The sequence below is a fragment of the Natrix helvetica genome (assembly GCF_964273705.1).
Source record: "Natrix helvetica genome assembly, chromosome: 2".
In the NCBI taxonomy this organism is placed as follows: Eukaryota; Metazoa; Chordata; class Lepidosauria; order Squamata; family Natricidae; genus Natrix; species Natrix helvetica.
This window is the reverse complement of record NC_138552.1, coordinates 28,247,816-28,266,107: the sequence shown is the minus strand read 5'-3', so window position 1 is coordinate 28,266,107 and position 18,292 is coordinate 28,247,816. Positions and strand designations below refer to the sequence as shown.

Below are 18,292 nucleotides of genomic sequence, written 5' to 3'. Positions count from 1 at the left end.
TTTCCTGTCTTGCTTTATTTATAGTTTAATTCCCAGAGTCCTTTATCCCTTCCCCAGATTCATATGCCGGTTAATGCTAAGTCTGATCTTTTAACCCAGGGGTGTCCAAACTTGAGAACTTTAAGACTTGTGGACTTCAACTCCCAGAATTCCCCAGCCAGCATGGCTGGCTGGGGAATTCTGGGAGTTGAAGTCCACAAGTCTTAAAGTTCCCAAGTTTGGACACCCCTGTTTTAACCCAACGATCTTTTCATGATGTTTTAAGTATATGCCATAATCATTTTTTCTTCTTTTGATGATCATTTGCCTGTGTATCATTGCACTTCAGAGTATGTATAAAAAAGATGAATAACTGTAGAGAGCCATTAGATAGGACCCTGGGGGATCAATGCAGAGACAATTGCAAAAACAAAAACATGTTTTAAGATGAGGGAACTAGGAACACATAGGAAAGAAACTCAAACTGGTTTTGGTCTAGCTCCCCGGGGTATAAGAGGAAGGAAAGAGAAAACACAGTCAAGCTTTTAGGATTCTGTTACTACAGCTTATCTCCATTAAGTCGAGTCCAAACTTCTGGAGTCTGTTTCCTGACCTGGATTATCTTGAAGGGCTGACAATGACAGGATTTTTTTTTACCCATTGAAATGTGAGCAGGGCTCTTTTGGAATTTTGGAAAAAAACATTTAGCATCACTAATCAATTGGAGATTTATTCAAGGATAATAAAATTATCTCTGGAATGTATGCTTCCACTGTGAAACAAGCTGAAAAAAGACCCACCTCTTTGCAAAGAATATTAACTGCCCTGAGGACCAGGGTTCCAATACAACCTGACATTTACCATACTTTTTGGGAGTATAAGATGCACGCGCCCGCCTAAAAGTGGGTGAAAATTGCAGTGCGTCTTATACACCTAATGTTGCTGAAGCCTCACCCACCCACTGGCCCCCACCCTTCAGCATTTTTCGGTCTCTGCGCGTTTTGTGTTTTTGGCCTCCGCATAGCCCATTTTAGACATGTTCCAGGCTGCGGGGATTGCCACAGCACATCACTGCCGATCGCCACCTCTACATTATATTTTCAGCCTCTACACATAGTGTTTTTGGCCTCTGCACATCACGTTTTTCGCCTCTGTGCGCATTTTCAATCCCTGCCGCCTGGAACTGGTCGAAAAACGGACCAGAGGCCAAAAACACGATGTGTGGAGGCCAGAAACACAACGCGCAGAGGCAGCAATAGGCTCTGGCAATCCCCGCAGCCTGGAACAGCTGATTGGAGGTATTCCGGGAGGCCGATCCAACTGCCAATCAGCTGTTTGTGCTAAATCAGGCTGCAATAACAAGCTGAAGCTGACCAGGCTGTTTGCTATTTGCTGCAAGGACTCTAGCCAGATGAATACCGATGGATGCTGGAAGGCAGAGGTAGGTTGTTGTTTTTTTCCTCCCCAAAAAAGGTAGGTGCATCTTATGGTCCGGAGCATCTTATACTCTGAAAAATATGGTATGTACTGCCTATCATATTTTGCATTATCAAATGCACAAAAGGAGAAGAAAATGCCATATTTCTTAAAAGACAAAACTGGGGTAGAAAAAGCACCTTCCCCCAATAACCATAGTAATATATCTAGTGGTTAGCAATCATGGTTAATGTGGTGATGGAGCAGAGTTTCAGAATTGCCCTCAAGACATCAGACAAGAGAAGAACCAGTTCACTCCAACATTGCTGATAATGCATTTCGAAAGTTAAGATATATGCATTACCAGACCAAAATGCTATGAATGCTGTTATTTTATCGTTCTTTGGAATGAGACTTTGTGGGAAGCCCCCTCCTAGAAGAATGAAATATTTTGGGTAATATTAAAAAGGCAGGATAAAATATTTTCCCTAAAGGAGTAATTTTTAAAAAATCTTAAGGGAGGCAAAAACCAGTTTCCTTGCACCAAGCAGAAACTGAGGAGGCCAGCTTTTAGAAATGCAGATTTGGTAATCTGTTTAGATCAGGGGTGTCCAAACTTGGGAACTTTAAGACTTGTGGACTTCAACTCCCAGAATTCTGGGAGTTGAAGTCCACAAGTCTTAAAGTTCCCAAGTTTGGACACCCCTGGTTTAGATAGACTGGATCAAGACAGAAACTCAGATAAGCAACAAGCAAAAGGTTGACAAAATCAGCTCCAAGTACCTAGGATTTGCACTTTCCCTTTTGCCTATATAATCTGCCATGATGCCATAGGAATCTGACAACAGCCAATAGAATATTAAAGGACATGTTCTTGCACAGGAAAGGAAGCTCAAATACAAAGCCCAAAGAAGGTGTAAAAACCCACCCATTATCAACTCCTTTTTGTCAGCTGCCCAGAATCACATGCTGTTTCTGCTTTATCAATAAAGAGAATCTTTCTGTTCAATCAGCCTCCAGCCTCCATTTTATCTCCAGTGCCTTTCTCCAGGCTTGGAACTGAACCAGATGGATTTTTCTTCGAACAACTTCATAGCTATCAGTATGAATGCTCACGTTAACATATTATTCGGAGATGCAAAGAACAGGTTTAGGTAGCACGAACCAGGGCTGTAACGTTTTGTGAAGTTGATCATCCTTTACCAGATTTTTATTGATCTGGGAAAACCATATAAAATGGTTTTCATAACCCTCAGTTAGCCATACAAATAGCCACTCATTCTAAACAATAAATGGTTAACTAAATGATCTGATCCATGCTTTGATCAGGAGAGCAGGAATTGCAGAGTAAAATAAAACTTACAAGGCACTGTGTATTTTACAAAACTATAGCTTTAGCTCCACCTGGTGGCTAACTGGATCTTATTCCCCAATAAAATGTAATTGTGCTAAATGGCCAAAGATCATCAGTTCAAAAAACTTATTAACACCAGAAAATAATTCCTAAAGCAAAAGACATCAATCTAGAAAATATAAATACAATAGCTCTATGTATATGGGAAGATAGGTCACCAAAAAATTAATTTTCTAAACTGAAAAATTTGTTAAAGGATTTTTCATTTATTAGACTTTTATAAATATTACATTATTATCTGTATTTGTGTGAGATGAGTTAACTGAATTAAGGCTGACTTGGAAAATTATTACTTATTTCCATTAAGATCTTGGTAATTTCTTGGATCATAAAGCAAAAAGGAGCTTTTCTTTCCTGGTTTGAGGTCATATACTCACTTGGGCCCTAAAAATATAGGTGTAGATTAGATTTGATGAGAAATTTCACGATTAGTTAACTTAAAACTTTTGCTTTAATTTTTTTTTTTACTTGAAAAATGGGTGCCAAAATGTTTTGTTGAAAAAAAATAAGACAGTATGGAATGGTAATTTGAAATCAATTAGTCTTGAATGATTATTTTAAGGAATGTCAATGTCTACAAATTTACTTCCCTAAGTCACAACAGCAGCAATATAATTGACTCAAATGTTTGACAGTTCAATTTAGACCAGATCCCCTAATCTGAGATGTTCTCATTTATGTTTTGAAATTGACTTCGTCTTTATCAGAAACTAAATTTTAAAAATGGAATTGCTGATGTTTATGACTTAATAGAAGAATTGCAATTTGTAATACAATTTGAATTGCAATTTGTAATTGGACATCAGTAGATAGTCTTAAGAAATATTAAATTCATTCTTTGGACCCAAGGTTGAAATTATCAAAACATTTTGAGTTTATTGGGTGCCCCAAAGAATTTATCAGAAAGGTAGATGTATCTAATAAAGATATTGTTTATTCATGGTGTAAAATGATGTAATATTGACACTCTTTCACAAGCTCTGAAGACATGGTTCTGCCAATGGTCCAAGGGGGAACCTAACGAGTGGTTTATCTGATTGTTATCACTAGAGGAATGGGGCTTTATTGGGTTTTTTAAACTGGGTTTTTATCTTTGTAAGCTGCCCAGTCACCATCACTGGTTTGGGTGCTCATATAAATTTTCTTAACACATAAATAATAAATTTGAGAATATGTTAAGTCATGTCTCTGCCAGATAGCTTGGAGACCTGACGGGAGCATCACAGTAGAGGTGGTTGATACATTAAGAGGCAATCCTAACCGACCCACCTACCCTCCAAGGCATCCTGCTCCCTCCTTCCCCATCTTTTAACAATATTTCTATTTTTCATTGTAGTTTCCATTCTTATTGTTTTGGAAATATTTATATTTTTAAGATTTTTGTAATGTTGTAAACTGTCCGGAGTTGCTTGGAAATGAGACGAGCAGCAAATAAATGTATTAAATAAACAAACACATGTAAGATGAGTTGGTAATATTGTCACATTAAAGATGTATGTAAATGCCGTTTTGAAATATACCCCACTTCTGAAGAGCTACATGCTTTTTTATTGTAGGTTATATATAAATTATTCAAAATATTTTTGCATTTTATTATACGTTGTTTCTGTAAGCTGCCGCGTGTGTTCTAGTTTTTGCTTTGTCAAGCCTCCACAGGCTTGAGAAAATCCATAATGTGTATTTCTTTTAATCATGATCAGTTGTAGACATTTACATCTATTCCTCATGCAGGCTTAATTCCAAAAGGTCATGGAATGCACTCATTCCATGACCTTTTGAATTTACAACAGCCTTGAATCAGTGGTACGTAAAACCCATCTTCATACTATGGTCGTATGATCTCCATAGTTATGTGATCATAGTTTGGGCATTCGGCAACCAGTTTCCAATTACGTCATGGCATCCCATGGTTAAGTGATTGCCTTCAATTACAACGTCATGGCATCCCATGGTTAAGTGATTGGCTTCCTAAAGGCAGCGAGAAACCTGGCAACCTGTGATGTCTTCACTTAATGACCGGGGGGGGGATTTGCTTAATGGCAAACTGGAAGTGCTGGAATGTCCTTTGCTAAGCGGTGCGGTCACGATATCAAACTTTACGACTGCATTGTTTAACAATAGAAATTCTGGTACCATTATTGAGAACTATCTGTAGCAACATACCAACATTATGCAGTCCTTACGAAAATACGTACATTTGTTTACTTGCTGTAGTTTTTTACCATTTTTGTATGATTTGCAATTGATCCATTTACCCAGCCATGTAGAACGACCTTGGTATTTGATAAATTAATTTTCAGAATCCACTGGAGGTGCAGAATTTGTACGGTACAACCTTCATTACAACTTCAGATTCTCAGCATTAAACATTCTCTTAAGCATGATCAAATATGCTTTACGTCTGTCATAATAGCTGGCCTCCAAAAGTTGTGAATGGTTCAACAGTGAAAGCTTTCAAAAATAAACTTTAAAACTTACTTTTCAAAATAAACTAAATAGACAACCATTTGACTGGGATGTATAAGATCTCCTGCCTTGAACTGAAGGTTGGACTAGCACAGCGATGGCGAACCTTTTTTGGGACGCGTGCCACAAGTGGGGGGAGCGCAGGGGGGTCGTGTGCGGGCGCGCCACACCCATAATGCAATGCACGACCCCCCCAGTGCGCATGCGCTCACAACAGGCGCTCCCCATTTTTATATGCTTTTTTTGCTCTCCCCAGGCTCCAGGGGCTTTATAGGAGCCTGGGGAGGGCGAAAAGAGCCTCCCCCGCCCCCGTAGGCCCTCCGGAGGCTCCAGGGATCGTCCGGAGGCTTCCCTGATGCCTTCGGAGCGCTTAAAACGACTCTCCGAGCAAACCGGAAGTTCCGGTTTCCTCGGAGGGTCGTTTGAAGCCTCCGGACGGTCCCTGAAGCCTCAGGAGGGCCTCCGGGGGAGGCGCGGGGGAGGCTCTTTTCGCCCTCCCCAGGCTCCTATAAAGTCTCTGGAGCCTGGGGAGGGCGAAAAATGGCTTTTAAAAACGGTGAACTCAGCTGGCCAGCGCGCGCATGCCCTGACAAATGGCTCCGCGTGCCACCTGTGGCACGCGTGCCATAGGTTCGCCATCACTGGACTAGCAGATTCCCTCCCAGCCCTATTACTCTATACTCTATAAACCACTGTTGTCCTTCAGTAAGCAAGCTCCTTATTCATAAAGTATTCCATAATTCAAGCTTATCGATCTTTTTATATATTTTTTTCTACATTTAACAAATATACAATAGACATTATTGTTCAAGAATCTGCAGGGATGTTGGAAGAAGAGTGCTAATATCCTGTTGAATTCTTCACACATCCTTGCCTGGCTATAACCACACTTTAGTAATTTTGCTCATTGTCACTTATTATCTCTTGGAGGATTTTGCCAAGCAGCTTCCCATTGACAAACTAACGTCCTGGTTTTTTTTTTTATTCCGATCTTTTCCTGTCTTGTCACTGCCTTCTTTCAATGATAAAGCATGGATACAGTTGCCTCTTGTACACACAGCCATTCCATAAATAAACCAGGTATATTATTCTGCTTACACAAGCTACACCTGCAGACTTCTCTCACTAGCATTTATGCTTCTTTTTCAAAAAAATTAATAATCTTGGATTCTAACATTTACATCATTTGGATCACATATACATTTCTAAAAGTACTCCTTCCAACATTCCTTCATTTACTTATGCCAAAACATTTCAGTTTTTGTTTCCATTAATTTCACTAGAGGCTCCTCTTCATTCAGTTCCTAACTATGTTTTATTTCCCTCAAAATTGCTCAGGATTTTCTTTATTTTAATCTTGGCTGTTCCTTGGTCTCATTGACTGAATTCTTTGCACCTATCTTTTTCTTTCTAGCCGTATTGCATGATCATCCTCTCATCCTCATTTTTTTGCAGCCATTACAGGTAGTCCTGGACTTACAACCATTCATTTAGTGAGTCTTCAAAGTCACAACAGCACTGAAAAAGTGACTTGCAACTGATCATCATACTCACATAGCACCACCAAGTCACGTGATCAAAATTAAGGTGCTGGGCAATCAGCATGTTATTTATGACTGCTGCAGAGCCCCAGGGTCATGTGATCATCGTTTACAACCTTCCCAATGGCTTCCAACAAGCAAGTCAATGAAGGAAGCCAGACTGGCTTAACCACCCACCCAATTTACTTAACTACTTCAGTGAATTGCTTAACAACTGTGACAAAAATGGTAACAAAATAATAACTAACTTGCTTAGCAATGGAAATTCTGGTCCCAATTGTATATTGAAGACTACCTACATTCTGCATTTCTCATCCAGAGTCTCTTCTACTTCATCATTCCATTAAGTCTCCTTTAAAGCAAAGTTCCCCAACATTTCCAGCTTTGTGGAATGGAGGCAGAGGGGGGGGGGGAGTGTCCACATGAGCAGCAGGGGAGAACACACACGCACAGCTCCACTTGCACAAGCAGTGGGCATGCATACCCACCATCCACACATTTGTCCGCTGCTTACGCAAGAGGGGATGTGCACATGCACCCCACCACTTCCACAGCCTGGTTCCAAACAGGCCAAGGCCCAGTAGTGGGTCACGGCCTAAGGGTTGGGACCCCTGCCTTAAAAGAACAGCTCTTTCCAGAGAGAATGCTGGTTGCTGTGTAACTTTCCCTTTGCATAGCTGAATCAGAGAATTCATTTATAAAAAATCTAAATGGTGCAAGGGTTTACAGGCAACTTATTGACTTTTATAGTTTCTACAAACTGACTGTTTCCCACTTTAAAGCGGAGACTAGATAGCAAACAATAAACTAGATATTATATAAAATTTATAGAATATACTATATCCATTTTTACTCTTGAATTCTATATAACTAATCCGGAAGCTAGTGTTCTATTTTAGATGCAGAACAAAACAACATGTTGTGCACAACACAAAGCAGTCAAGATTAATTCTGAAATGAAAATTATCTTGAATAAAGGACAATTTTAGATGAGTATATTCAGTGGAATGTTTCAAGATTCTAAGAGTTTTTATTTTGTACATGTTGGATAGATCCAGACCACGAAATAAACTTTCTGCATCTGAATAATTTATCAAAATAATATTTATTTTCCCCACAAGGATCAGAATCAATTTTGTAGGATCCAGATTCCTGGGTCTTGCAGCATCCAAATAAAGCTTTTGATTTACACCACTTCCATAAAATTTGGAACTGAAGCAAGTCTTTTCATAATTACTCTATAGAATAAACTGCTAGAGAATTACTGCTTTGTTTCAAGAAGTAGAACTGTAACAGTTCAGGAAATAAATGTTTTAGTGCACTCTTGTTGGCAGACATGCTTCTCAGTATACTGTTCACTATACCAAGTGAACACTCAAAATTTCCATTCTAAAATAATCTGCCTCAGTGAGCAACATATTGAGTCCAGCTGCCATTTTATCCCTTACACCTGCACAGTTTTAAGACAAAACTTTGCCAAATATTACATCATCTTTTTTTATTATTATTAAATGAAAAAAATCATTCTCTTACATTATCACATTGCTAGTCAGAGAAATGCTGCAGTGATGAAGAAAGGCAATGTGGAAAAAAGTTCTCATTTCTACAACATCCATTTACAAAGAAATTAAAAATCAGGTTCAACACAGCTCATTAGCATAACAATCTTAGGTTCCTTCGTGAGGAGTCCCAAAGATCCTCCTTCTACTGGTGCATATCACTACCATAAGGGTATCGTTCTCCTTTTTCAACATTTCTTAAATTGCATGAGATGCAGTACAAATCTTCAACTCTTCACGCATCATCATCTGATGTGTCACTGCTGCTTGTCTCTGTATCTTCATTCTCAAGCATTGCTTTGAAAGTGCTGTTTTTCCAGGGATTGAACTTGAAGTCACAGATGAGACCATTTTTTAGAATGCAATTTTTTCTGAGGCCATTTTTTTGCAACTGGAATAGAAAACAAACAGAATTAGAAGTCTTAAAATGCCAAAGGATCTTGACTTTGGGGGTTTTATACTTGTCAGCAAAACATAGCTTTATATATATTTTAATAGCACAGAACACCGTTTCTGTTTTTAATTTTGAGCATCTGTGACTCTTGGTTGATTATTGCACAGTAAGCCAGGATTTAGGGAGAATTTTTTTCACTTAAGAGCTGAAAATAATAATTAAAATAATTTTCTAGTGTGCAAAATTGAAAAAAAAACCTTCAAGTAAAGAATGATAATCACTAATCTTCTTCCAGTCTTATAGGAAGAGGAAGAGTTGAAATACGGGCAACCTCAAGCTTAATGAACCAAAACTCACAAGAGTAGACCTAGGTTCTGACTGTCCCAATCAGACCAGATGGGAGAAAAATGGGAGTAGATGGTAAATGACGTATCTCAGTATAAGTAGTCCTCAATTTAAGACTACAATTAGGACTGATTTTTTCTGTTGTGAGGTCATAAAGCGAGACATAGGACCAGACCCAATTTAATGACCATTTTACTTGGTTGTTAAGTGAATCATCATTAAATGAACAATCTATAGGTAAAAAGACTTGGTTATGTTGGAGGACAGGCAGCTATGCAAGCTTGTTTTAAACCTGCAATGTGGCAGTAAAACTTAGATGGATTTTCATTTTCGTTTCTATGTTTATCATCACAAACACAATAATGTCCATTGATATTATTAACATGTGACAGGTACTAGAGAAAGCCTAGTGGGATAGGTCACTTAACTGCTACAAAAGTTGGGGGGAGGGATGAAGAATGGTAGAGTAAGAAAAAATGGAATATTAACCACCATACTGAATAGTTTGAGAGGCTCAACTACTATTTTGCATTTCAAAACAATGATTGTATTTCCTTGTAAAAGGATTGTGAACACTTAAAAATTTAATTTGCATCTTGAAAAGCCATTGCACTTTTCTATTAAGACTTCTATGCATTTAGGAGGAATCCTCAGGGTACTAAAATATTGTCTATTATTGATTTGCTGTAATAGGAAACTTTGTTTCTCCTCTCTCCTCATGGTCTGAAATTGGTTTATTTAGCAATTAACTAGAATTTATTTAAAATTAGTTATCCTGATCCATATACCAAGACATAAGCAGAATGAGATCTAAAATCCTGGTTTCTTTCAAAGAAAGGGCAAGCCAACAACTTTCTCAGCGGGTTTTCTGCTTGCCCATGAGATGCCAAAATATAACTCAGCACATGTGTAAACCCTTCCAGAATTTCACAAAGAGCATTGGAAAATTAAATAGATCAGACTTCGTTGGCTTTTGAAATCTTCAAATATCACCCCAACAATAGGATACAGAAATTACTTTAGGAAATATTAAATAGGTATCCTGATCCATACTTTGCTCTATAAAACATTTCACTCAGAACACATTTTGTGCTAATTTACCTTACCTGTTCACTCATAATCTGAAATTCTCTCATTTCATCTTCCGTTAATGGAGCACAAGTGTCATCGTTTTCACTGTCTTCCTGCCAACCCATTTCCTTTAACAACCTTATAAAAAAAGGGAGAAGGGTCAATATTTTTTATTAGATTTATATCCTGCCTTTTAGTAAGAAGCTCAAGGTTGTATGTATGTATGTATGTATGTATGTATGTATGTATGTATGTACCGTGTTTCCCCGAAAATACGCCAGGGGCTTATTTTCTTTTGCCCCACGAAATATGCCCTTGGGTTTATTATCAGGGAGGGCTTATTGTTTTGGGGCTGCCGGGCGGCTGCTCCCTTGTGAAGTGGCTCCCGAAGTGCCGGGCACAGCCTCAGGGGCAAAGCAGCCATGAGGTAACCATGCTCACGAGCTGCCGCCCGGCAAATCCCCTCTCCAGCCGGGAAGAGCGCCATTCACTGACCTAGGGGGTAATCCCCAAAGTGCCAAGCCATGTGGCGCTCTGCCCGCTCCCCAGCTCCTGCGGCTTGGCACATTCGGGATACCCCCTAGGTCAGTGCATGGAGCTCTGCCCGGCTGGAGAAGGGGGTTGCGCGAGCGCCTGTTCCGCTCGCAGCTTCACCAAGCCCTTGCCAGGCTCTCCCAGGCCAACGCCGCTGGCTGCTGCCGCCGCCCCGCTCCGCTCCGCGCAACTTCAAAACTCGGGCCGAGTCTTTCGGCATCGGCCGCTCTAGGAGTGCTCTCTATGGTGGGCCGGCTGCTGGAAAACTCCCTGTCCGGCAACCAGCCCACCATAGAGAGCACTCCTGGAGCGGCCGATGCTGAAAGACTCGGCCCGAGTTTTGAAGCTGCGCGGAGAGGAGTGGGGCGGCGGCGGGCAGCAGCAGCGGGGCGGCGGCGGCGGGCAGCAGCAGCAGCCAGCGGCGGTGGCCTGGGAGAGCCTGGCAAGGGCTTGGTGAAGCTGCGAGCAGAACAGGCGCTCGCGCAACCCCCTTCTCCAGCCGGGCAGAGCTCCATGCACTGACCTAGGGGGTATCCCGAATGTGCCAAGCCGCAGGAGCTGGGGAGCGGGCAGAGCGCCACATGGCTTGGCACTTTGGGGATTACCCCCTAGGTCAGTGAATGGCGCTCTTCCCGGCTGGAGAGGGGATTTGCCGGGCGGCTGCTCGTGGGCATGATTACCTCATGGCTGCTTTGCCCCTGAGGCTGTGCCCGGCTCTTCGGGAGCCAGTTCACAAGGGAGCAGCCGCCCGGCAACTCTCCCCTTCGGCCAGGCAGAACGCCACTCCCCAACCTAGCGGTATCCCGAAGGCAGCAAGCAACGTGAGCGCTCCCCCCCTCCTGCGACTTGGCGCTTTCGGAATAACGCTAGGTCAGTGAGCGGTGCTCTGCCTGGCCGGAGGGGGGGTTTATTTTCGGGGGTGGGCTTATATTTTTGCCCACGCGAAAAATGTGGCATGGGTTTAGTTTCGGGACAGGTTGTATTTTCGGGGAAACACGGTATGTATGTATGTGTACACACGTACACAAACACACACAGGCATATGAAGCCAATATAGACTCCACAATGATCCTCGGACACAATTAAATTACCTGGAAGAGGGACATTTACAACATTTATTTGCAAGACTTTTCTACTTGGAAAAAATTCTCAGAAATTCATGAACCAGTAGAAAAAATGCATCTCCCTTTCTGGCTTGATATTTTCCCCCTCATGTTAAATACAAGGTTCATAAATATTTACACTTTTATAACAATTTCACCAGGTGTTTTTTTCCAATGGCAGGAAACCTCTCTTACTCCTGGCTCTATTTCTACAGAGCAATCCATCTATGGCAGGGGTTTCCAAACTTGGGAACTTTAAGACTTGTGGACTTCAACTCCCAGAATTCCCCAGCCAGGCTGGCTGGCTGGGGAATTCTGGGAGTTGAAGTCCACAAGTCTTAAAGTTCCCAAGTTTGGACACCCCTGATCTATGGAGATTCTCAGACATCCAGATTATGGTTGTCCCAAAGGTGCTTTTTCAAGAGGCCATTGGACTTTGTTTTTTCTTTGAAGACGTTTCATATCTCATCCAAGAAGCTTCTTCTGAGTGGATGGTGGGGGATGGAATCGGGAGGGATACGACATCATTTATCTCCAGCCTTCAACACTTTCAGCAGTTCCAAGAAGGCTCCATACTCATGGGGCTCCCCTTGAGATGCACCCGAAGACTACAGCTGGTCCAGAATGCGGCCGCGCGGGCAATTATGGGGAGTACGAGATACTCCCATATAACACCTCTCCTGCACGAGCTGCACTGGCTCCCTGTGGTCTACTGGGTGCGTTTCAAGGTGTTGATCACCATCTTTAAAGCGCTCCATGGCACAGGTCCTAGTTACTTGCGGGATCGCATCCTGCCCCATACATCCCTGCGACCAATTCGCTCTCACAGAGAGAGGGACTCCTCCGGGTGCCGTCCACTAAGCAGTGCCAGAGGGCGGCGCCCAGGAGCAGGGCCTTCTCTGTGATGGGCCCAGCCCTCTGGAATGACCTCCCCCCCCGACATTAGGACTACTACTGATCTCCGCTCCTTCCGCAAGAAACTCAAGACCCACCTGTTCCAACTAGCCGGCCTGGCTCAACTATAGCTCTATCTCCTAATCCCCCTGGCAATTTTAAATTTTAGGGTATTTTAATGTTTTTTAACTCTATTATTATTGTGTTATTTTATAAATTGTGATAATTGATGTTGTGAGTTTTTTATACCTCCTCCGTGCAATATGTGATATGTATTTTTTATTGTACGCCGCCCCGAGTCCCTTCGAGGAGAGGGAGTGGCATATAAGCCTAAATAATAATAATAATAATAATAATAATAATAATAATAATAATAATAATAATAATAATAATAATAATAATTAAATAAATAAATAATAATAATTTGAATTTAATTTTCAATTTATTAGCCCTCTCCCGAAAGGGACTCGGGGCGGTGTACAGTCCATGTCAAAGAACAAAATTAAAACAATTAAAATTACTAAATGGACAATATATATTATTATTATTATTATTATTATTATTATTATTATTATTATTATTATTATTATTATTATTATTATTATTATTATTATTATTTGCACTGCTCAGGTGACCCTGAGGACACAGATAAACCTCAACTCTCTAAAAGAATGTAAATCACCAGTTGTCTGCAAGGAATTTAAATCCTTCCATTCTCCATCATCCAGTCAGAGCTGAAGAAGCTTCATGGATGAGACACGAAACGTCTTCAAAGAAAAACAAAGTCTAGTTGCCTCTTGAAAATGCACCTTTGGGACAGAGCAGTCCATCAGTAAATTGAACTGCACATCAGGGATTTAGTTCTTTAAAATATTCTTATAAATTATTTTATGAATAATTACATTGTGCTCAGATTCTTGCTCCTATTTTGATCATATAATTTGTTTATCTTGAATTGTTTTTTTAAAAAATGAATTAACTAATTAAAATAACAATGTAAAGATAAATTATTCTAATAAATGGTCCACATATAGCCTTTTCTTCTGCTAATGAATTAAATTGTTTTAATATAACCAAAATACTAACCGATGCTCTGCCTCAAGTGAACTCGAAAGGACATCAGTCTGTGGAAATGCTGAAGACTGGATCATTTGCTGAGGATTCTCATTTTCAAAATTCCTGTTTACGTCCCTCCGTTGGTGGCCATTGTTGCTGTTATGTAAATTAAATTCATCATCATCATCATCATCATCATCCTGTTAAAGAAGTCACATATCTGAGTAAATTCCAAAAAGAAAAAAAAAAGATTTACAAACAGTAAGTTGTAGACAAGTTTATACATTTGGAAAATGCCAAAATTAGGAAAGGCTAAACTTTGTCCCCAGGAATGTGCAGATGTTTGAAATGGACCTGGGAAAGTGCTTTAGACCCAACGTATGTGTCCTTGTTGTACCTAACAGCAGCATTTTAAAGAAACTGCCTTTTCGTGGTCTTGCACAATTGCGGTTCCAGGAAAACAGGTGTTGAATAAACATTAATTAATCGGACCCATACCAGGTCAAAAGCACCTCCCCACTTTACAGGTGAATGTAATGTATCTTTAAAAGAGCTTTCTGCTAAACAATCCCAATGCTGAATGTACAGCAAAATAGTTCCTAATTGTTTTAACTGTTTTTACACATATATCCAGAAGCTAGGTTACATTGAAAAACTAATGTAATGGAGACTGCCCATTATGGTTGCATGTCGCAACAGTTGTTAAATGAAATAGCTGCACATAATGACCCCATTCCATGCTCTTCCTGTTGCAAGCGCTAAACAAACGAGTCATTAAATGAAGCACAGGGTGACTCGGTGGTGGGGAAGGCCCTGAGAAGTCTGCACAGGTCCATGCTTGCCTGTCTCAGTCCTCGCAATGTTACCCCCATCCTAAGGCATCGTGTGCTCTGCTTCGCACTGGGGTCCCTACAGTCTTTTAGCCTCCTTTCCCACCCAGCAAGCAAAGGGAGATCAGGGCAAACAGAGTTTGGAAACTCTGGCAAGGAAGGGGAAAGCAGAGCACACGGAGTTTGCAAACTCTGGCAAGGGAGAGGACATCCCATCCAAGGACTTGCAGGACTCAAGCGTGCTTAGGGCACAGCAGTACACAACTTACTTTTCTGTTTTTTCAGCTGCCAAGGGAAGCAACTAGGCCCCGAATGGATCAGTTTCTTACACAGTCAGCCTCCTGGCAAGCTCCTCCTATTTTGCAACAGGTTCAATTCTGGTGATACTGAAGAGTATTTTTAAAGGACCCTCTATTTTTTAAGAAGACTCCATAAAGTGCATAAGCAAATGGAGCCTCCTTTTTTTAAAAAAAAAAAACCTCTTCAGTATCACAAAAGTATTATGTAGGATCAGCAACATAGCAAGTGCATGTGCTAACCTATTTGCTTTTATTTTTCCATTTGTTTCTCTTTAGTTCTTTACATTTTTCATTGTTTTATATGTACAAAATAATTCTGATCACATAAGCTTTCTCAGAAGTATGATTATCAGCACAGAAAAAAGGAGAAAACTAAGCAGTACTGCTGCTTGTTTTCCCAACCCTTATGAATACTCATAATGTGCTATCAAAAATATACCTTAAGAAATTCAAGGGTTCCTGAGCTAAAGGCTAGATTAACTGATTTAGTAAAATCACATATATGCTGCTAAATTAACATGCCCATTATTATGCTATGCATGTTGTTTAACATGCTACGCATGTTATTTATTGAGAAGTCTCACCAAGTTCAACTTGGGCTCACTACCGCAAAGTTGTGCAAAGGACTGTAACTATAAAGTTTTATATTAATTACTGATATTATGCACACATTATCTTTTTATTCCCTAACATTTAACTGGGTTTTTTAAATTATAGATGTTATTATCTTTGGTTTGTATTCTGGTTTAACATTTTAGTCTGTAAAAAAGCAATAAATGCTTATCATGTAATAAACACTGTTAGGTGTTTGCTAAGTTCCTTAGGAATGACCGAAAAATAAGTAATGGATAAACAGGCATGTTATTCCCTGCACAACTCGCTGTACCTTCTCTTGCTCAACAGAGTTTCCATCATGTTCTTCCACTGGATCCCGTTTTAACATCCTCAAAAATTCACTCTTCTTATCAGTGCGTGTTCGTGTTAATTTGGTTAAACGAGGCTGGCCCAGTTTATCAACTGGAGATAAGGAATTTGACCGATTACACTAAAGAGAAGAAGAAACGTGTGTAATGAGTGGCAAAAAAGTTCTTGCTTTGTTTCATCAACAGCATTTTAGGGAGCATAGATTGTTTCAGATCTTCCATTTAATTTTTCAAAATTGTCATAGAGACATATTTTGAGAAAAAAAGTACCTCTTTCATTGACTTTTGTGATCCAATAGGCTTGGCAGTAGGTTTTAAAGCACTAAAATTTCCACTACCATATGCAGAGTCATGAGGAAATGAAGGCCCAGTTTTGTTCTCTTTTGTTTGGCTTTTCCACTGTGTGATCTAAACATATCAAAATAGTAGAATATTTTTGTACTCAGGTTGATAAACAACTTAAAAGTGTCCAACAAAACTCGTCCTTTACATTTATTTTTCTTAACAACATAATATGCTGGTATTTTAAAATAGCTAAGACGAGGGAAGTCTCTATATTGAGGAAGAAATAAAAGGAAGAGCCAACAATGAATTGTAGACATCCCCGTAATGTCCACAACTTAGTAAAATTAAGTTGATAAATACATACAATTTCATATTACAGTACTGTTACAAAGTAAGATAAAAATTGCCAGAAAAGTCCCTAAAATATCCACTTTTCAAGCTTTACTGTACTTTCCAATAGAAAGATCCCCACTGCTTGTGAAGTATGCATGTCTTCTTACATTCATTGGATTGGCAAAAGTAGAAAGGGATGATAGAAATGGCTACAGTGGATGGGCAAAAGTAGAAATGGCTAAAGATGGTCGTCAACGTATGTCCAGCTGCCTAGCAAACATTCGAAGTTACAACAGACCCTGAAAATGGGATCTATGATCCAGATTTGAAGTTACAACATTCACCTTTCCCCCCCCCATGGTCACATGACTGCATTTGGGGCACTTAGCTATTAACCCACATTTATAGCTATTTGCAGTTGCCTCACAAACACGGGCCTGCGATTCAAATTGTTCCCACAAATTGGCCTTTAGTTCCATTTTCTCACAAAAACTGCCCCATAGTGAACAGTGGGTTCACTTAACAACCATCACATTTGCTTAACAACTGACTCAAAAGATAATAAAATTGGGTCTGGTCACATCATGACCTGTTTTACGACTATCAAGACTTATGAACTAAATTGTGGGCTCAATTATGGTCATAAGCCAAGGACTAATCATACAGTACTAGAGATGGAAAAACACAGATGCCTTTGAAGCTTAGCATCACATTTAGCCATTGCATGAGAGCAGGGGACATTTACCTGGTGAACTAAATGCATTTTGCAATATTTAAGCAGGGCTTCTCTCTCTCTCTCTTATCCATCTGTTATTTTTCCATCCAGATTTATTCTAGAAAAGAAAACTTTCTAGCCCAACCATTTTTTCTTTACTCCATTACCATTCTGCTCCCCTCCCCTTCTTTGCTGTTCATGCAAGTGAGAATGATTTCCACAGGTAAGAGAATGAACCCTTCTTCTCTGTAATAGAATTGACAGCTCTAGTTTAAAAAGGTGGAGAAGCTGTAGTTGTATCTGCTTTTTATTTTCAGTAAGTACGATGTTTTCAAATCTTACCTTTGCTGGTGGAATAATAGGTTTAGGAACTAAACCTTTATAGACATTCATGCCAGTTCCATTCCCAACCAATTGTGATGAATGAATATTTCCTCCCACAGGGAATCCAGATATCTGCAAATCTTTTGTATTGCCTTTTTTAATAATCAGCATTCGTGGAGATCTAGATTTAGGATTTAGAGAGTATTCTGCAAAGACACAAAAATATATGTCATTCTAGATTATGGCTACATTTAAATCAGAAATCCAGTAGTCCTCATATATAGGTAGTTCTCAACATACAATCACAATTAAGAACAACATTTCCATTGTTAAGCAAGACAGTTAAGTCAGTTTTGCCCCATTTTACAATCTTTCCTGCCACAGCTGTTAAGTGAATCATGCAGTTGTTAAGTTAGTAAACAGTTGTTAAATGAGTCTGACTTCCCCATTTACTTTGCTTGTCAGAAAGTGAGTGCATGACCCTGGGATACTGCAACAGAGGTGGTATTCAGCAGTTCTGGAGAACCGGTAGCGGAAAGTTTGAGTAGTTAATACCACCTAACTGGCCCCGCCCCCATCTATTCTCTGCCTCCTGAGTCCCAGCTGATCAGGAAGAAATGGGGATTTTGCAGTAAATTTCCCCTGGAGTGTGGAGGAAATGGAGATTTTACAGTATCCTTCCCTTGGAGTGGGGTGGGAATGGAGATTTTACAGTATCCTTCCCCTGCCACGCCCACCAAGCCACATCCACAGAATCGGTAGTAAAAACTTTGAATCCCACCACTGTACTGCAACTATTATAAATACATAC

At 40.1% G+C, this 18,292-nt stretch overlaps 1 protein-coding gene across 4 annotated transcripts in view; it reads right to left on the bottom strand.

Moving 5' to 3' along the window:
- Positions 1–7,902: 7,902 nt before the first annotated feature.
- Positions 7,903–18,292, bottom strand: part of GPBP1 (GC-rich promoter binding protein 1) — a 47,581-nt gene continuing 37,191 nt past the window's right edge. For 3 of the 4 annotated variants that reach the window (XM_081945837.1, XM_081945839.1, XM_081945838.1), the window contains exons 8-13: positions 17,500–17,687; positions 16,095–16,232; positions 15,788–15,946; positions 13,803–13,972; positions 10,221–10,323; positions 7,903–8,766 (exon numbers count right to left, since the gene is read on the bottom strand). In XM_081945837.1, coding sequence (XP_081801963.1) covers positions 8,611–8,766; positions 10,221–10,323; positions 13,803–13,972; positions 15,788–15,946; positions 16,095–16,232; positions 17,500–17,687 — 914 coding nt within the window. In that variant the 3' untranslated portion in view covers positions 7,903–8,610. The remainder of the gene's footprint in view (positions 8,767–10,220; positions 10,324–13,802; positions 13,973–15,787; positions 15,947–16,094; positions 16,233–17,499; positions 17,688–18,292) is intronic. The other variant, XM_081945840.1, reaches the window with a different exon arrangement.